The following is a 20,653-nucleotide window of genomic DNA, read 5'->3' as shown; positions in this document are numbered from 1 at the left end:
TTTCTCACCATTAGATCATGGTGAGACAAGTCCATGAAGACAAGAACTACATGTTTTATTTTGTATTTCTGGTACTAATACAGGAGTTGGCCTACTTTATAGGAGACATAATATTTATTGAGTCTATGGATGATGTCAGTCTTGGAGAAATAGATTTACCACAGTTATAATAGAACTTTATGACCCTCCTAACATTTAAAATGAAGCTCTAAGATAAATACTGTGGAAAACTGTGGTACCTGTCATACAGTCTCTCTTTAGTCTCTAATTTTTATGAGCTATCTCGGAGAAGAATGAAAAGTCTCTAAGAAAAACTAACAACAACTTCAAAATTCAACTGAGGGTAACTGGCCTGATGGGGTTCATAAGGTTTTAATCTTTTAATCTGTATACCACATTTTAAAAACATGCATTTCAGTTCCATAAATTGGCCTCTTGAGGAATAGAGATCAGAAAAATGGGAAGCTATTAAGGTATAAACCCAAGGGTATAGAAAAAGATGTAGAAAAAAGCTTCAGAGTTAGAAATCAATTCTGGTCTTTCAGGTGTGGGTGTTTTACAACTCTTTTATAAAATTCTGTCTTTAAAAACTGCTTTTCAACAGCTTTCAAACCTTAAACCAAGGAAGGAAAAGCCTGCTTGGTATGGTTTGAAGATTCTTGGAAAAGTTCTTCTCACCTATTAAGTCCTGATATTGTGCCTTTACTAGTCTGTTCCTTTGACACAGTGGGGAGAACAATGCATTTGGAGAGGGGCGACCTGTATCCTAGTCCTCCTCTGACATTTTGTGGTGCAGTGGCTTTAAGTAAGATTTCAGAACCTACTAGATATACCGCCTTGGTCAAATAATATAGCTTTGTTATATTGTCATAAAATCTTAGAGTTCAAAGAGGTATTTTAAAGGTGTGGTTCAATTCTCTGTCCTGTATATGAATCCTTGTTAAAGTATTGAAGTAGGGGGCTTCCCTGGTGGCGCAGTGGTTGCGCGTCCGCCTGCCGATGCAGGGGAACCGGGTTCGCGCCCCGGTCTGGGAGGATCCCACATGCCGCGGAGCCGCTGGGCCCGTGAGCCATGGCCGCTGAGCCTGTGCGTCCGGAGCCTGTGCCCCGCAACGGGAGAGGCCACAGCAGAGGGAGGCCCGCATACCACAAAAAAATAAATAAATAAATAAATAAAAATAAAGTATTGAAGTAAAGGGTTCTCTAGTCTGAAATAATTATTGCTTTAATGCATTGAGTCAGGCATTTTTTCAGACACAATTTCCACTACTCTTCACAACCACTCTTTACTGTAGGGAGACCCTGACTGGAAAGCAGTGAAATCAGGGATCAAATCCAGGTGTGTCATAATGAAAATCCACACACATAACCTTAACTATATCATTTGGCTCTCTACTTGAAACATCTCTTGTGATGATGAACTGCTACCTCGGGAAGAATTTCATTTAAATTTTGTGCAGCTTTATTTCTTAGAAAGCCTTTCCTTATGTTGAACTAAGTGTCTTGATTTTCATTCTGCCTTCTGAAGCCATATATATTATACCTCATTACTCTTCCAAGCATTTGAAGATAATATTATATTTCACTTAACAGTTCTCAAGGCTAAATCTTATTGATATTTTTACCCCTTTACTCAACAAACATTTACTAAATGTATATTATATACTAGGGACTGGGCTAGGTGCTGAGGAAGTCGACATTACTGAGGTGTAGTCTGTATTTTTCAGGAGTACCTCCTGTCTCTGAAGACACTGCCACTTCTATTCCTGTTCCCCCTCATTTCCTAAACCTTGCACCATCAGTTATCCCTTATTCCTTCTTATAACATGAAAGACACGCTCTGAGATTAGGTATTGTTTAAGAATGTTACATATAACTCTGTATTTTAAAAAAGCCCTCCCAGTAGCCCTCTGAGATAGCTATTATCACCTGAGGAGTCAGAGATCAGAGATATTTGCTAATTTTCCCAAGATCACATTGCTGTAAAGTGGCAACCTATTGATTTAAACCTTGTCTCAAATCTATAGCTGTTTCATTATACCTCATTGTCTCTTTAGTATTTTTCAATATTTTCCTCTTGCTTCTTCCCTACAGCCTTCAAACATGTTTAAGTCACCTCATCGTTAAACAAACAAACAAACCCTACCTGTTTCTGTTCTTCCTTTCACTACTAGACTCATTGAAAGAAAGACTCCCTTTTGCTTCACATGCATTGACTCATAAAATCCCAATTGCAGTCTGATTTTTGTAGCCAGAACACACTATTAAAGATCCACCTCTATGCCAAATCCAATGACCTCTACTCAATCCCCATCCTATTTCATCTGTATAACATCTGGCAAAGTTGACTGCTGTTCTCTCTTTTTTTTTTTTTTTTTTGGCCATGCCGCATGGCTTGTGGGATCTTAGTTCGCCAACCAGGGATTGAACCCGGGCCCTCACCAGTGAAAGCTTGGATTCCTAGCCACTGGACTGCCAGGGAATTCCTTCCTATCTCTTTTCTTGATTTTTAAGACACCACTATTCTCTACCTTAAAAATTTTTTTCCTTATTCCCTGAGTCTTTGTCTTCTTTTAAATGGCAGTATTTTCAAGAGTTCCACCTTCTATCCTCTTGCCTTATCATCTGCACTCTTCCCTAGAGATGTCTCATCTACTGTTTTAGGAGTCATCATGTCCTGGCAACTCCCAAGTCTCTCCAGCTGAGTCGTATTTCCAGCTCCATACTATACGTATATATTGGAGTCACATTCCCAACAAGTCCAAACATGAACTTTTAAACTCTTTCCTCTAGAGAAGAGTCTCGGCAGCCCTGAAGGCTTTCAGGTCATTAATAAGTCCTCAGGCCCCTGCTAGCACAGGGAGCTTCATGGACCTGTCAGCAATTAAGGAACAAAAGTAATGAAGATTTACATAAACTTTGGTATGTTCTCCTGAAAGAAACATGCTCCTAACTCTACAGCAGGAGGCTAAGCGGCAGAGATTGCCAATGCCAAGTCTAAAGCGGTTAGAAAAGGTAGTAGATTCCATGGATGCATTAGATAAAGTTGTCCAGGAAAGGGAAGGTGCCCTCAGACTTCTTCAGACTGGTCAAGAAAAAGCTAGACCTGGTTCTTGGAGAAGAGACATCTTTGGAAGAATCATCTGGCACAAGTTCAAGCAGTAGCCTATACCCTGGTACCTAAATAAAAGAAACAATAGAAAACGATTCTTTGCAGTGCCCTACGTGGAACGTTTTGTCAGATTGAGAATTGAGAAACAAGCCTGCATCAAAGCAAGGAAGACAAGTCTAGCAAGCAGGAAATTAAAGTTTCTTCAGGAAAAGTTTCCATATCTTTCTGAAGCCCAGAAATCAAGTCTTATCTAAGATATCTGAACTCTTAATTTACCATTTTGTTTTTCTTGGATTACAATCTGTATACAAAAGTGAATACATACTAAGTGGTTTATAAATAACTTGTGTTTTTAGTCAAATGACTATCAACTGGGACTACCCTGGTGGCGCAGAGGTTAAGATCCTCCTGCCAATGCAGGGGACATGGGTTTGAGCCCTGGTCTGGGAAGACCCCACATGCTGTGGAGCAACTAAGCCCGTGTGCCACAACTACTGATTCTGTGCTCTAGAGCCTGTGAGCCACAACTACTGAGCCTGCTTACCTAGAGCCCGTGCTCCACAAGAGAAGCCATCGCAATGAGAAGCCCACGCATCGCAATGAAGAGTAGCCCCTGCTCGCTGCAACTAGAGAAAGCCTGTGCGCAGCAACAAAGACCCAACACGGCCAAAAATAATTAATTAATTTTTAAAAAATGACTATCAACTGTTCTAAGTGTTATTATGGCATGCTAAATCTGGAAGTGGTCAAAATTAGGTATAAAGTTCAGATTAAATTCCCATCTTATTAAAAAAAAATCTTTCCTCTAATTCTATCCCTTCTCTATTTTCTCAGATAACAGCCTCACCAACAGTTCCATTACCTAGAGAGTTAGCTGACTCTCTCTGTGCAATATCTCTTAAATTTGCTTCTTTTTGTCCCCCAATACTCCCCACTGATGAGAAGTAGATTCAGAATATCAGTCTCCATATCCCTAGTTCATTACTTACACTATTACTATGGTAACTATCTGAATGAGTGTGAAGTGGTATCTCATTGTGGTTTTGTTGTTATTTTAATTAATTTATTTATTTTAGGCTGCGTTGGGTCTTCATTGCTGCGTGCGGGCTTTCTCTTGTTGCGGTGAGCGGGGGCTACTCTTCATTGCGGTTCATGGGCTTCTCATTGCGGCGGCTTCTCTCACTGTGGAGCATGGGCTCTAGGCACTCCGGCTCAGTAGTTGTGGCTCACGGGCTCTACAGCACAGGCTCAGTAGTTGTGGCACATGGTCTCAGGTGCTCCACGGCATGTGGGATCTTCCCGGACCAGGGCTTGAACCCATCATTTTAATTAATTTATTTATTTTAGGCTGCGTTGGGTCTTCATTGCTGCGTGCGGGCTTTCTCTTGTTGCGGTGAGCGGGGGCTACTCTTCATTGCGGTTCATGGGCTTCTCATTGCGGCGGCTTCTCTCACTGTGGAGCATGGGCTCTAGGCACTCCGGCTCAGTAGTTGTGGCTCACGGGCTCTACAGCACAGGCTCAGTAGTTGTGGCACATGGTCTCAGGTGCTCCACGGCATGTGGGATCTTCCCGGACCAGGGCTTGAACCCATCGTCCCCTGCACTGGCAGGTGGATTCTTAACCACTGCGCCACCAGGGAAGTCCCTCATTGTGGTTTTGAGTCACATTTCCCTAATGATTAGTGATGTTGAGCATTTTTCCATGTGATTTCTGGCCATTTGTATTTCTTCTTCTTTATTTTTAAGGTTTATTTTATTTTATTTGTGGCCACACAATGTGGCATGCAGGATCTTAGCTCCCAGACCAGGGATCGAACCCATGCCCCCTGTAGTGGAAGCATGGATTCTTAACCACTGAACCACCAGGGTAGTCCTGTATTTCTTCTATGGAGAAACGTCTATTCAAGTCCTTTGCCCATTTTTGAACTCGGCTGTCTGGATTTTTTGTGGATGTTGAACTGTAGGAGTGCTTTATATATCCTAGATATTAATCCCTTGTCAAATATATGATATACAAATATTTTCTCCAGTTCTGTGCATTGTCTTTTCACTCTCTTGGAAGTGTCCTTTGATGCACAAGTTTTTAATTTTGATCAAGTCCAATTTATCTATTTTTTTCTTTTGTTGCCTGTGCTTTTGGTGTCATATCCAAGAATCACTGCCAAATCCAATATCATGAAGCTTTTCTTCTGTGTTTTCTTCTAAGAGTTTTATAGCTTTATTCTTATATTTTGGTCTTTGATCTATTTTGAGTTAACTTTTGCATATGGTGTAAGGGTCCTATTTCATTCTTTGGTATGTAGATATCCAATTTTCCCAGCACCATTTGTTGAAAAGCCTTTCCTTTCTCCATTGAATTGTCTTGGCACTCTTGTTGAAAATCAATTGGCCACATATGCAAGGGTGTATTTCTGGGCTCTCTATTCTTTTCCATTGGTATATATATCTGCCCTTATGCTAGTACCACACTTTCAGTTACTGTAGCTTTTCAGTAAGTTTTGAAATCAGGAAGTATGGTCCTGCAACTTTATTCTTCTTTTTCAAGACTATTTTGGCTATTTGGGGTCTTTTGATATTCCATATGAATCTTAGGATGGGTTTTTTATTTCTGCAAAAGCATCATTGGGATTTTTATAGGTATTTCATTGAACCTATAGATCATTCTGGGTAGTACTGTCATTTTAACAATATTAAGTCTTCCAATACATGAACAAGGGTTGTCTTTCCATTTATTTGTATTCTTTAATTTCTTTCAGCAATGTTTTATACTTTTCAGTGTATATAACCTGTTTTTTAATCTTACGGTCTGAATATAAATTGAAATAGGTAAGTAATATAAGTTGATTTAGCCATTCTATGTCTTTTGATTGGAGAATTTAATCTGTTTACATTTAAAGTAATTATTGCTAGGTAAGGACTTACTATCACCATTTGTTAATTGTTTTCTGGTTGTTTTGTAGATCCACTGTTCCCTGTTTCTTAGCCTGCTGTCTTTTTTGTGTTTTGATGTCTTTTGGTATCAGTATGCTTTGACTTCTTTATCAAGTCCTTTTGTGTAATTGCTACAGGTTTTTACCTTGAGGTTATTAAGAAGCTTACATAAACTATCTTAAAATTATAACACGCTATTTTAAGCTGTTAGCAGCTTAACTTCAATAGAATTCCTAAACTTTACACTTTTGCTTCTCCTCCACCTCACATTTTAGGTTATTGCTGTTATGATTTACATATTTTTATATTGTGTAACTAATAGATTAGTGTTGTTATAGTTATTTTTACTATATTAATTCCTTTAACTTTTAAAGTTGTAAGTAAATTATGCACCACTATTACCAAATTACAGAATCTAAGTTTGGCTATATATTTACCATTACCAGTGAGTTTTGCACTACCTTTTAATGTCTTTATGATGTTAATTAGTGTCCTTTTACTTTCAGTCAAAGAACTTCCTTTAGCATTTCTTGTAAGGCTAGTCTAGTGGTAATGAACTCTCTCAGCTTTTGTTGTTCAGGAAAGTCTTTGTCCAACAATATGCTGCCTACAAGGGACTCAGTTTAGCTTTAAAGGCACACATAGACTGAGAGTGAAGGGATGGAAAAAGACATTCAAGTAAATGGTAACCCCAAAAAAGCAGGAGTAGTTGTACTTATATTAGACAAAATAGACTTTAAATGTAAATGGTAAAAAGAAACAAAAAAAGGTCACCATACAATGATAAAGGGGTCAATCCATCAAGAAGATATAACAATTGTAAATATTTATGCATCCAACATTGGAGCACCTAGATATATAAAGCAAAAACTAACAGAGTTAAAGGGAGAAATAAACAGCAATTCGATAATAGTTGGGGACTTTAATATCCCACTCTCAACAATGGACAGATCCAGATAGAGAATCAATAAGGAAACAGCAGATTTAAATAAAACTATAGACCAAGATGGACTTAACAGATATACGCAGAACATTCCAACCAACAGCAGCAGATTATTTCTCAAGTGCACATAGAACATTTTCAAGAATAGACCATATGTTAGGCCACAAAACAAGTCTTAGCAACTTCAAGAAGATTGAAACCATACCAAGGATCTTCTCTGACCACAATGGCATGAAAGTGGAAATCAATAAAAGAGGAAAACTGGAAAATTCATGACTACATGGAAATTAAACAACAGTCTCTCCTAAAAAAAAACCAGTGGATCAAAGAAGAAATTAAAAAGTATCTTGAGACAAAAATGGAAACACAACTTATGCAGCAAAAGCAGTTTTAAGAGGGAAGTTCGGAGCAATAAATGCATACATTAAGAAGCAAAACAGCTTTCCTGATGGTGCAGTGGTTGAGAGTCCGCCTGCCTATGCAGGGAACACGGGTTCGTGCCCCTGTCCGGGAAGATCCCACATGCCGCGGAGTGGCTGGGCCCGTGAGCCATAGCCACTAAGCCTGCGCGTCCGGAGCCTGTGCTCCACAATGGGAGAGGCCACAACAGTGAGGGGCCCGCGTACAGCAAAAAAAAAAAAAAAAAAAAAAAGAAGCAAGACGATCCCAAATAAACAACCTACCTCTACACCTTAAAGAACTAGAAAAAGATGACCCTAAAATTAGAAGGAAGGAAATAATAAAGATTAGAGCAGTAATAAATTAAATAGATAACAAAAAAAAATAAAAGATTAACTAGGGACTTCCCTGGTGGCGTAGTGGTTGAGAATCCACCTGCGAATGCAGGGGGCATGGGCTCAATCCCTGGTCTGGGAAGATTCCACATGCCACGGAGCAACTAAGCCTGTGCACCACAACTACTGAACCCACACACCCTAGAGCCTGTGCACTGCAACTACTGAGCCCATGTGCCACAACTACTGAAGCCTGCGTGCTCTAGGGCCTGCGTGCCGCAACTACTGAGCCCACGTGCCGCAACTACTGAGCCCGCGTGCTGCAACTACTGAAGTCCGTGCGCCTACAACCCGTGTGCCACAACAAGAGAAGCCACTGCAATGAGAAGCCTGTGCGCTGCAACGAAGAGTAGCCCCCGCTCGCCACAACTAGAGAAAGCCTGCACACAGCAACGAAGACCCAATGCAGCCAAAAATAAATAAAATAATAATAAAAATAAAAGATTAATTGAAATAACAGTTGGTTCTTTGAAAAGATAGACAAAACTGACAAACCCTTAGCTAGCTTTACCAAGGAAAAAAAGAGGGAGGACCCAAATCAACAAACTTATAAATGAAAAAGGAGACATTACAACATATACCACAGAAATACAAAGGGTCGTAAGAGGCTACTATAAACAACTAGATGCCAACAAACTGGATAACCTAGAAGTAATGAAAAAAATCTTAGAAACATACAACCAACCAAGACTGAATCAGAAAGAAACAGAAAATCTGAATAGATCAATTACTAGTAAGGAGATTGAGTCAGTAATCAAAAATTTCCCAAAGAAAACCCCAGGACCAGATGGCTTCATTGGTGAATTTTATCAAATGTTTAAAGAAGAATTAACACCAATCCTTCTCAAACTCTTCCAAAAATTGAAGAGGAAGGAACCTCCCAAACTCATTTTACGAGGTCCAGCATTACCAATACCAAAGACAGATAAGGACACTACTAGAAAACTACAGAACAATATCCTTGATGAATATATATGCAGCATTCTCAACAAAACACTAGCAAACCAAACTCAGCAGCACATTAAAAGGATGCATTGTTCACCATGATCAAGGGGGATTTATCCCTGGGATGCAAGGATAGTTCAACATGTGCAAATCAATCAATGTGATACATTACATTAATAGAATGAAAGAAAAGAATCATATGATCATCTCAATAGCCACAGAAAAAGCATTTGACAAAATTCAACATCCATTCATGATAAAATACTTAGGAAATTAGGCATAGAAGGAACATATCTCAACATAAGAAAGACCATACATGACAAGCCCACAGCTAACATCATACTCAATGCTGAAAGGTTGCAAGCTTTTCTTGTAAGATCAGGAACAAGACAAGGCTGCCCACTCTCACACTCCCATTCAACATAGTACTGGAAGTTCTAGCTAGAGCAATAAGGTAAGTAAAAGAGGGACTTCTCTGGTGGTCCAGTGGGTAAGACTCCACACTCCCAATGCAGGGGGCCTGGGTTCAATCCTTGGTCAGGGAACTAGATCCCACATGCATGCCACAACTAAGAGCCCACATGTCACAACTAAAGATCCCGCATGCCACAACTAAGACCTGGCACAGCCAAAATAAATAAATAAATAAATATTTTTTTTTAAAAATAAGGCAAGTAAAAGAAATAAAAGGTATGAGAACTGGAAAAGAAGCAAAATTGTTTCTATTTGCAAGTGACATGATTTTATATAAAGAAAATCCCAAGACACAAGCAAAAAACCATTAGAACTAATCAAAGAATTCAGTTGCAGGGTACAAAATTAAACCACAAAAATCAATAGCATTTCTATACACTAACAATGAATTCTCTGAAAAAGAAATAAAAGAATTGATTACATTTACAACAGCATCAAAAACAATAAAATACTTAGGAATAAAGAAGACACAAGCAAATGGAAAGGTATGTTCATGGATTGGAAGAATTAATATTGTTCAACTGTCAATACTACCTAAAGCCACCTGTAGATTCAATGCAATCCCTATCAAGATTCCAATGGCACTTTTTGCAGAAATAGACAAAACACCCCTAAAAATTATGTGAAATCAAAAAAGACCCTGAATAGCCAAAGAAATCCAAAGAACAAAAAAACCAGAGGCATCACACTTCCTGATTTCAAGATATACTATAAAGCTATAGTAATTAGAACAGTATGGTACTGGCATAAAAACAAATAGACCATGGAACAGAATTGAGAGCCCAGAAAAAAACCCCAAGCACATACAGTCAACTAATAATTGACAAGAGAGCCAAGCATACTCAGTGGAGAAAAGAAAGTTTCTTCAATAAATGGTGCTGGGAAAATTGGATATTCACATGCAAAAGAATGAAACTTGGGCTTCCCTGGTGGCGCAGTGGTTGAGAATCTGCCTGCCAATAAAAGGGACAAGGGTTCGAGACCTGGTCTGGGAAGATCCCACATGCCACGGGGCAACTGGGCCCGTGAGCCACAACTACTGAGCCTGCGCGTCTGGAGCCTGTGCTCTGCAACAAGAGAGGCCGCGACAGTGAGAGGCCCATGCACCGCGATGAAGAGTGGACCCCGCTCGCCACAACTAGAGAAAGCCCTCACACAGAAACGAAGACCCAACACAGCCAAAAATAAATAAATAAAAATAAATAAATTTATTTTTAAAAAAAGAATGAAACTTGACCCCTATCTTGCACCATTAACAAAAATTAACTCAAAATGGATTAACGACTTAAATGTAGGACCTGAAACCATGAAACTCCTAGAAGAAAACACAGGAAAAAAACCTCCTTGACATAGGTCTTGGTAATGATTTTTTGGAAATCACACCTAAAGCACAAGCAACAAAATAAAAAAACAAGTGGGACTACATCAAACTAAAAAAACCACACAGAAAAAGAAAACATGAACAAAGTGAAAAGATAACCTATGGGAAAAATATTTGCACATCGTCTATATGATAAGGTGTTAATATCCAAAATATATAAAGAACTCATACAACTCAATAGCAAAAAAATAAATAATCCTATTTTAAAAATGGGCAAAGGACACGAATCGACATTTTTCCAAAGAAGATACATGAATGGCCAACAGGTATGTGGAAAGATGCTCAACTCACTAGTCATTAAGGAAATGCAAATTAAAACTGCAATGAAATATCACCTCACAATGGCCATCATCAAGGGGAGGATGTGGAGGAAAGGGAACACTTGTGCACCACTGATGGGAGTGTGTAAATTGGTATATCCACTATGGAAAACAGTATTGAGGTTCCTCAAAAAATTAAAAATATTGCTATCACATGATCCAGCAATTCTACTTCTGGGAATATATCCAAAAGAAATGAAAACACTAACTTGAAAAGATATCTGCACCCCATTTCATAGCAGCATTATTTACAACAGCTAAGACATGGAAATAATCTAAGTGTCCACTGACAGATGAATGGATAAAGAAGATGTGGGGTGTGTGTGTGTGTGTGTGTAATTCAGCCATAAATAATGAGGAAATCCTACCATTTGTGACACTGAGGATGGACCATGAAGGCATCATGCTAAGTGAAATAAGTCAGACAAAAAAAGACAAATAAATACTGCAGGATCTCAGTTGTAAGTAGAATCAAATAAAAATAAACAAACAAAAATTCCCCACCAAATTCAGAGAAAGAGATGAGATTTGTGGTTGGTTACCAGAGGCAGGATGTGGGGGGAGGGGATATTGGAGGAAGGTGGTCAAATGGTACAAACTTCCCTTATAAGATAAATAAGGACTAGGAATGTAATGTACAACATGATGACTATAGTTAACACTGCTGTATGATATAGGAAAATTGTTAAAGAGAGTAGATCCTAAGAGCTCTCATCATCAGCAGAAATTTTTTCTTTCCTTTTTATTGTATCTATATGAGATAATGGATGTTAACTAAACCTACTGTGGTAATCGCTTTACAATATATGTAAATCAAACCAACATGCAGTACACATTAAACTTATACAGTGATGTATGTCAATTATTTCTCAATAAAACTGGAAAAAATTTTAATTCAAGAAAGATAAATTGTATACGTTTGGAAAAGAAACATCATTATTTAAAAGTAGCTTAAAGCATTTAAGCTACAATTTCTTTTTAAACACAATAGAACTAGGACTGTATAGACATTTTTACAAACTTTTCAGAGGTTACCTAGTCCAATTTTAAGATAGCTAATTATCTTCTATTTCCTTGGAATAAATTCTAGGAAGTAGAATTGCAGTGTCAAAATCAATGCAGCTTTTATAGGCTATTGGTACATGCTGCCAGAGTGCCTACCTATTTATATTTTCCTCAATGAATAAGAGTAACTTTGTTCCTCTGACTCTTGTCTGCACTGAGCATAATCATTAAATACACACACACACACTCTGCCAATTTGAAGGGTGAAGGGAATTTCGGCATTTGTAAATTTCACATGCAATAAGTATTAACCACTTGGGGTTTTAATTGTTGATTTTTGACCTACAGAAGATTTTTTGGTTTGGTTTGATTTCTGCTTGCTTTTTGCTTTTAAAGACTGTCAAGATCCATTAGTTGCTTCTTTTATATTTAGTGTCATGCTTTATAAAGTCCTTTCTCACAGAGATATAGTCCAGTGGAATGTTCCAACTTGCTCAAATAGAATTACAAAAAGGCAAAATTGTATTTTCACAGAGATACAGTCCACTGGAATGCATAAAGTCCTTTCTCATAACAATGTTATGCATTCATCTATATTTTCTTTCTGGTTTAATTTTTAAACTTCTCATCCTAATTTAACATCCAAATGTTTCATTCTAAAAGTTCAAAAATTTGTAAAAGTAAATAGTTTAATGAATTCCCATATGTATAATATGCAGCTTCAGTTTATCAACTCATGGCTGATCTTGTTTCATCTTTATTCTTGCCAACTCCCCCTCCAATTATTTTGAAAGAGATCTCAGACATACCACTTTATGTATCTCTAAAAGATAGGAAGTCTTTATTTAAAAGATTTGTGCATTTAAATATTTAATCCATTTGGAGTTTATTTTAGTGTTTAATAATTTTTCAGGGATTTAATTTTATTTCACTTTTCAAACTAGTTTGTTAGTTAGCTAGTTGTCCCAATACCATTTATTGAATAATTCATCCATTTGTCCATTGCTACCATATATTAAATTCTCATGTACTTGAATCCGTTTGGGACTTTCTGTCCATTGATCTTTTTCTCTTTTCCTACATCACAATATTTAGGTTTTTACTTGCTATGACTTCGTCACATGAAAGTAGGATTAATTTTTTTGTTATTAATCTAACATGAGAAAAACAAAAACTAGTGGGAGATTAAGAATATTTACTTAGTTAAATACCCGTTTAAGAACATTTACTTTCTTTCAGAGATCCTGTAATGTGGAGAGTTGTGATTGGAACTAATAATATAGATGGGCGTCAGCCACACTCCAAGAAGATGAAAGTTAAAGCGATCATTATCCATCCAGACTTCGATGTGGAATCTTATGAAAATGATATTGCGCTTTTTCATTTAAAAAAAGCAGTGAGATATAATGATTATATTCAGCCTATCTGTCTACCTTTTGGTGTTTTCCAAAGACTGAACCGAAACACCAAGTGTTTTATAAGTGGATGGGGAAGAACAAAAGAAGAAGGTAATTATGATCTGAATTTTATTGATACAGATTTTCCTGATTATTGGCAGAGGGTGAATATGTATGTCCTTATCTCTTTATATCATGAGTTTGAACAACAGGTCTTTATAAACCAGTGAAAAGGAAATGCCTTTTTTAATTTTCTGTGTTTTTTTTCTTGCTTGTGGGAGAGAGAAAATTATCTTCCAAAGCAGAAATAGAGACTTCTTTTGTTTTACATGCCAAGATACTTAAACCTTTAGACATTCTCAGAGAGAATGATGGTTCCAAGTATTTCTGTAGTTTCTGAGACTCTTAGGTGATGAAGCAAGCTCTGTAGCAGATTTGCTTATCTTAAATAATAAGCTTCTGGCTATAAGGAATCAAATTTAGTATCCTTTTTATTTAGTGAACTGTTTAGTATCAAACAGGTTGATTGCCATGTATTTTCTTTAGTGCAAGAAGAGGCACAAATCGTTGACTGACTGAACCAATGGGAGGAATGAAAAACGTAGAAAACATTCTCTGCCTTTGGTAATAACAACAGCTACCATTTGGGAGCATTTACCATGTTTTAGGCCCCGTTCTAAATATATTACTTTATTTTGTCTTATCCTCCCAATATTCCTATTAGGGAGTTAATGTTATTATTCCCATTTAACAGACCAGGAACTGTGAATCTTAGAGGTTGAGAAGCTGGGACTCAAATATAAGTTTTTTCTTTATTCTAAAGCCTGAATATTTAAGTACTACATTAAATACAATCTGCTCCTGAGGGAATTGAAGTCTGTTTAGCAATATATGAGATCAAGTGCTGAGACTCTTTTTTTTCTATTCTCCACCAAACCTAGCCATTTAAATATTTGTGGATTATTTAGATAGGATAGAAATAAATGTATGAAAAGTCTGTGAATTATTATTTTTCTTTTTCTCTCTGTGAATATTTTCTAAGGAAGATAAGGAAAGTGACATGATGCAGGAAAAAGAGCATGGGCTTTAGAATCACAGACCTAAGTCTGAATCTCAGCCTGGCCATGTACTAGCTGAATTACCACGGGCAGGTTATTGAATCTTTTACAACAGTTAGAACAATGATGATAGGAGCAACTACTATTTATTCAGGGCTAAGTACTAAATAAAATACTAAGCATTTTAATGTATTTCTCATTTAATACCCCCAACAACACTATAAGAAATATTATAATATGGGTGAATAAACTGAGTTTTAAAGAGATTAAATAAATTGCCCAAAGTTACACAGCTAAGTGAGGAGTCAAAAATTCAAGCCTAGGTCGGCCTGCCTCAAAACTCACGTGTTTCCATTATATTATATCATCTCTCACAATGTCATACATTTTCATGATCTGTAAGATGAAAGCAACAATACCTATCAGAGAGTTGTTTTGAGGATTATATTGGCTCTCCAGCAACATGGCAGATTATATGCACACACCAACCTTCCCACTGAAAATTATTAAAGAGAGAAAATGTATAGGTCAAGGACTGAGTGTGAAGACAGGAACTTAGATAACTGGAGCACAAAAGCTGCCTTTCATCTTGAGGGTATTTGTCAAATTGGTAACATTGAATATTGATTTCTGTGGTTTCATAGGCCTTCAGAGGCTTGAAGAACAAAGCCGGCTTGAGTGTGTGTGGGGAGACACTCATAAAGCTGGAGCTTCAGGGCTGTACTCTAAAATTGAGTCAGAGTCAAGACCCAGCAGCATAGTTCATATATACATAGTTCATTTCAAATATGATATAGGTAGATTGAAGTTAAAGGGTGGGGACTTCCCTGGTGGCACAGTGGTTAAGACTCTGTGCTCCCAATGCAGGGGGCCTGGGTTCAATCCCTGGTCAGGGAACTGACCCCACATGCAGGCCACAACTAAGAGTTCACATGCCAGAACTAAGGAGCCAGCGAGCCGCAACTAAGGAGCACACCTGCTGTAACTAAGACCTGGCATAACCAAATAAATAAATAAATATTTTTTAAAAAAAGAAAGTAAGTAAAAGGATGGCAAAAGACATACCGTGGTAACATTAATCAAAAGAAAAGCTGGAATGGGGGGAAAAAAGGAAAAGAAAGCAGAACTGGCTACATTAATATCAGATAAAGTAGACTTAAGAGCAAAGAAAATTACCAGGGACAGTGAAGAACATAACATAATGATAAGGGTAAATCTACCAAGGAGACACAGCAATCCTAAGTGTGTAACCACAGAACAGCAGAGATACAGTTTCTTAAAAACATATGTGAACATACATACACTTACGATATGACCCAGCAATCACAGTCCTAGGCATTTATCCCAGAGAAATGAAAACGTAAGTCCACACAAAAACCTGTTCACGAATGTTCATAAAAGCTTTATCTGTGGGCTTCCCTGATGGCGCAGTGGTTGAGAATCTGCCTGCCGATGCAGGGGACACGGGTTCGTGTCCCGGTCCGGGAAGATCCCACATGCCGCGGAGCGGCTGGGCCCGTGAGCCATGGCCGCTGAGCCTGCGCGTCCGGAGCCTGTGCTCCGCAACGGGAGAGGCCACAACAGTGAGAGGCCCGCGTACCACAAAAAAAATTTTTTTTTTAAAGAAAAAATAAATAAATAAATAAATAAGCTTTATTTGTAATATCCCCAAACTAGAAAAACCTAAATGTCCTTCAATAAGTGAATGATTAAATACACTGTAGTATATCCTTAATATGAAACATTACTAAGCAGTTAATAGGAATTTACTATTGATATACACAACAACTTAGATGGGTAACAAGTGCATTATGCTTAGTGAAAAGAAGCAGTTTTCAAAAGGTCACATACTGTGTGGTTCCATTTATTCAACATTCACAAAAGGACAAAATTATAAAGATGGAGAAGAGATTACTGATCGCTGTGGGGTAAGAAGGTTAGATAGCATGGAGATCTTTGTGATGATGGAATAATTCTGTATCTTGATTGTGGTGGTGAGTACATGAATCTACAAATGGTGTAGGACACACACACACACACACACACACTCATACACACACACACACACATTGTTCCAATGTCAATTTCTTGATTTTGATATTGTACTTCAATAACACACATAGAACCATCATAGGAAACTGGGTAAAGATTACACTGACCCTCACTGTACTTGCTTTGCAACTTCCTGTTAACTATAATTATTACAAAATAAAAAGTTTTTTAAAAAAATTAATCATAGGGCTTCCCTGGTGGCGCAGTGGTTAAGAATCCGCCTGCCAACACAGGGGACACGGGTTCAAGCCCTGGTCCGGGAAGATCCCACATGCCGCGGAGCACCTAAGCCCGTGCACCACAACTACTGAGCCTGCTCTCTAGAGCCCACGAGCCACAACTACTGAGCCCACGTGCTACAACTACTGAAGCCCGTGCGCCTAGAGCCCGTGCTCCACAACAAGAGAAGCCACCGCAACGAGAAGCTGGTGCACCACAACGAAGAGTAGCCCCCGCCCGCCACAACCAGAGAAAGCCCACGCGCAGCAACCAAGACCCAACGCAGCCTAAATAAATAAATTTATTTAAAAAAAATAAAAAAAGATGGGCTTCCCTGGTGGCGCAGTGGTTGAGAGTCCGCCTGCCGATGCAGGGGATGAGGGTTCGTGCCCCGGTCCGGGAAGATCCCACGTGCTGCGGAGCGGCTGGGCCCGTGAGCCACGGCTGCTGAGCCTGCGCGTCCGTTTAAAAATGAATCATATATAACAAAAGCATCCTCAACCCCCACCCCACCCCCAGGATTGCTAGGAAAACTGCTTAATGGAAGACAAAAAATGAAGACATTTTCCCAGAGATATGTAACTACAAATACCACTCATATGCCCCAAATCACTCTGAGTAGACTAGAAAGCCTCAAGGTTAGAATTTAGTTTAAGTAGTTCCTAGACTGTTAATGTTCTCTAGGTGCCTGAGAGAATCAAATGCCAATAATTTGTGTAGAAACCCAATGTCATCTAAAACCTCAAAGAATTTCACCAAAGTTTCAAAGAAAATGGATTATAATTTTTTAAATTGCTAAACACCAAAGGAAATAAGGCACTATGAGTGAGAGTCAGCAGAAACAAAAGACATCAGAATAAGACCTACAAAGATTTCAGATACCAGAATCATCAGATAATGTATTTTAATGTTTAATGGGACATCCCTCATGGTCCAGTGGCTAAGGCTCTGTGCTCCCAATACAGGGGGCCAAGGTTTGATCGCTGGCCAGGGAACTAGATCCCACATGCCGCAACTAAGAGTTCTCATGCTGCAGCTAAAGTTCCAGAATGACACAACTAAAGATCCTGCATGCAGCAATGAAGATCCCACATGCTGCAACTAAGACCCGGTGCAGCCAAATAAATACATAAATAAATATTTTTTAAAATGTTTAATATATTGATATTACAAGAATAAAAGATGTGCTTAAAAAAATGAAAAGTAAAGAGATGTGAAAAAGAACCAAATAACTGTGACAATTAAAAAATACAATAATTGAAATAAACTCAATGGCTAAAGTAGTACCAAGTCAGAAGGAACTTAGAATTCCCAGATTAAAATCAACTAAATATCAGTTCACCATCAAAGATCACTAAACACATAAGGAAACAAACCATAATTATGAAAGTCAACAGAAATAAAACAACTGATAAAGCCCCCCCAAAGATCTCAGATATTAATATTTTAGGTATAGAGTACAAAATTAGTATATGTGAATTGTTTAAAGAAATAAGAGTAGAATTAAAAATGTGTGATAGATGATCTAGAGTGATCAGGCAGATTTAAAAGAGAACCAAATAGAATCTTTTAAAATGAAAAATGTAATAGCTTAAGTTTAAAACTCACTGGATGAAATAAATATCCTATTAGACTCATCTGAAGAGAGAATCTGTGAATCAGAGATGTATCTGAAGCACTGCCTAGACTGTGGCACAGAGAAAATAAGAAAGAGAAAGAGCTTTTGGCTCTTGGCTCGGAGGAGGCCAAGGTGCAACTTTCTTCAGTCATCCTGAATCTGGTTTCATCCGACACCAGCCGCCTCCACCATGCTGCCTAAGTTCGACCCCAACGAGATCAAAGTCGTATACCTGAGGTGCACCAGTGGGGAGGTTGGTGCCACATCTGCCCTGGCCCCCAAGATCGGCCCCCTGGGTCTCTCTCCAAAAAAGGTTGGTGATGACATCACCAGGCAATTGGTGATTGGAATGGTCTGAGGATTACAATGAAACTGACCATTCACTATAGACAGGCCCAGATTGAGGTGATACCTTCTGCCTCTTCCCTGATCATCAAAGCCCTTGAGGAGCCGCCAAGAGACAGAAAGAAAGAAGCAGAAAAACATTAAGCACAGTGGAAACATCACTTTTGATGAGATTGTCAACAATGCCTGACAGATGCGGCATTGATCTTTAGCTAGAGAACTCTCTGGAACCATTCAAGAGATCCTGGGAACTGCCCAGTCTGTGGGCTGCAATGTTGATGGCCACCACCCTTACGACATCACAGATGACATCAACAGTGGTGTGGTGGAATGCCCAGCTAGTTAAGCACTGCAAAGAAAAATAATTTAATAAAGGGTTATTTGACAACCAAAAAAAAAAAAGAGAGAGAAAGTCAAGTAAAAGAAAGTCAAATATACACCTAATGAGAGCACTAGAGAGAAAAAAATGAAGAGAATAGAGGAGAGGCAATATTCAATGGATTTGGGTTGAAATTTTTCTATCACTGATGAAAGACAACATGAATCTAGATACAGTAAGCACGACATGAGCCACAACAAAATGTAATCCCTTTTCATACAGTGTAATGAAATTGTAGAAGAAAAAACAAAGAGAAGAGCTGAATACAGCCAGAGATAAAAGAGAAATCCTTATAAAATAACTAGAGATTGGCTTTCAGAAAACTTCTCAATAGCAATAATGACAGTCAAACTACAATAAGATATCATGATCAAATTACTGAGAGGAGAAAACAATGAACCTACAATTGTGTATCCAATAAAACTATCATTCAAAAATAAGAGTGAACAAAACTGTTTACTACCAATAATTTTTCACAGAGGAAATAAGAAATATATCAAAAAGAAAGAAAACGATGCCAATGCTGCCAAAAGGGAGGTATGAAATGAAAGAAGCAAGCAAAATGATTCCGGGCTTTCACTGCCGTGGCCTGGGTTCAGTTCCTGGTCAGGGAACTGAGATCCCGCAAGCCGCATGGTGCGGCCAAATTAATTAATTAATTAATTAAATTTAATAAAAATTTTAAAAAAGAAGTGAGCAAAGAAATAGGTAAAATCATAGGTAATTGTAAGTAAACATTGTCTGTATACAACAGTGGTTCTCAACTGAGGGCACTTTTGCCCCCAGGGAACGTTTGGTAATGTCTGTAGAAAATCCTGGTTTTACCATTGGGCAAGGGATAAGCATGCTACTGGTTCTTAGTGGGTAGAAGCCCGGGATGCTGCTCATCATCCTTCAATACACAGGATAGTACTCGTACCCTCCACAACAAAGCATTATCTGGCCTAAACTGTCAATAGTGCCAAAACTGAGAAACCCTGGAATAAAATAAAAACAATGCATATTTTGTGGAATTTTTTAAAAGGTATTTAAATACTTGGAAAAAAGCATGTATTTCAAATGGGTAACCAGAGTTAAAGTGGTGTCAGGTCCTTGTATTATTCAGGAAAAGTGTTAAAATACTGATTAACATTAGATTTTAAGCATGAATGGTCAAATTTCAATAACAGAAATAGAGGATACAGCTTGTAAACCAGTAGAAAAAAACAAAAGGAATAAGAAAATAAAGGCAGGGCTTCCCTGGTGGCGCAGTGGTTGAGTCCGCCTGCCGATGCAGGGGATACGGGTTCGTGCCCCGGTCCGGGAAGATCCCACATGCCGCGGAGCAGCTGGGCCCGTGAACCATGGCCACGGAGCCTGAACATCCAGAGCCTGTGCTCCGCAACGGGAGAGGCCACAACAGTGAGAGGCCTGCATACAGCAAAAAAAAAAAAAAAAAAAAAAAAAAAAAAGAGAAAAGAAAGGCAAATAAAATCTCAATCAATTAAAAAATCAAGAAAGGAGAAATAAGAAGCATAGGAAAACTAAGAAAAATAGAACTATATAAGGCATTAGAAACAAGCCCAAATATATCCATAATCATAATAAACGTTCATGGACCAAATCACTAGTTAAAAGAAAGATAATCATGGGCTTCCCTGGTGGCACAGTGGTTGAGAGTCCGCCTGCCGATGCAGGGAA

General features: G+C 38.3%; 1 protein-coding gene and 2 pseudogenes across 1 annotated transcript in view; all 3 read left to right on the top strand.

Moving 5' to 3' along the window:
• Positions 1-20,653, top strand: part of TMPRSS12 (transmembrane serine protease 12) — a 39,576-nt gene that overhangs the window by 1,657 nt on the left and 17,266 nt on the right. Inside the window, exon 3 of the mRNA XM_055085634.1 lies at positions 13,145-13,413. Coding sequence (XP_054941609.1) covers positions 13,145-13,413 — 269 coding nt within the window. The remainder of the gene's footprint in view (positions 1-13,144; positions 13,414-20,653) is intronic.
• On the top strand, positions 18-3,366 carry LOC102988437 (39S ribosomal protein L47, mitochondrial-like; annotated as a pseudogene).
• On the top strand, positions 18,425-18,941 carry LOC102988179 (60S ribosomal protein L12-like; annotated as a pseudogene).

The sequence above is a fragment of the Physeter macrocephalus genome, chromosome 6, assembly GCF_002837175.3.
Source record: "Physeter macrocephalus isolate SW-GA chromosome 6, ASM283717v5, whole genome shotgun sequence".
Lineage (NCBI taxonomy): Eukaryota > Metazoa > Chordata > Mammalia > Artiodactyla > Physeteridae > Physeter > Physeter macrocephalus.
The sequence above is the reverse complement of the archived record's forward strand: the minus strand, read 5'-3'. Positions and strand labels throughout refer to the sequence as shown.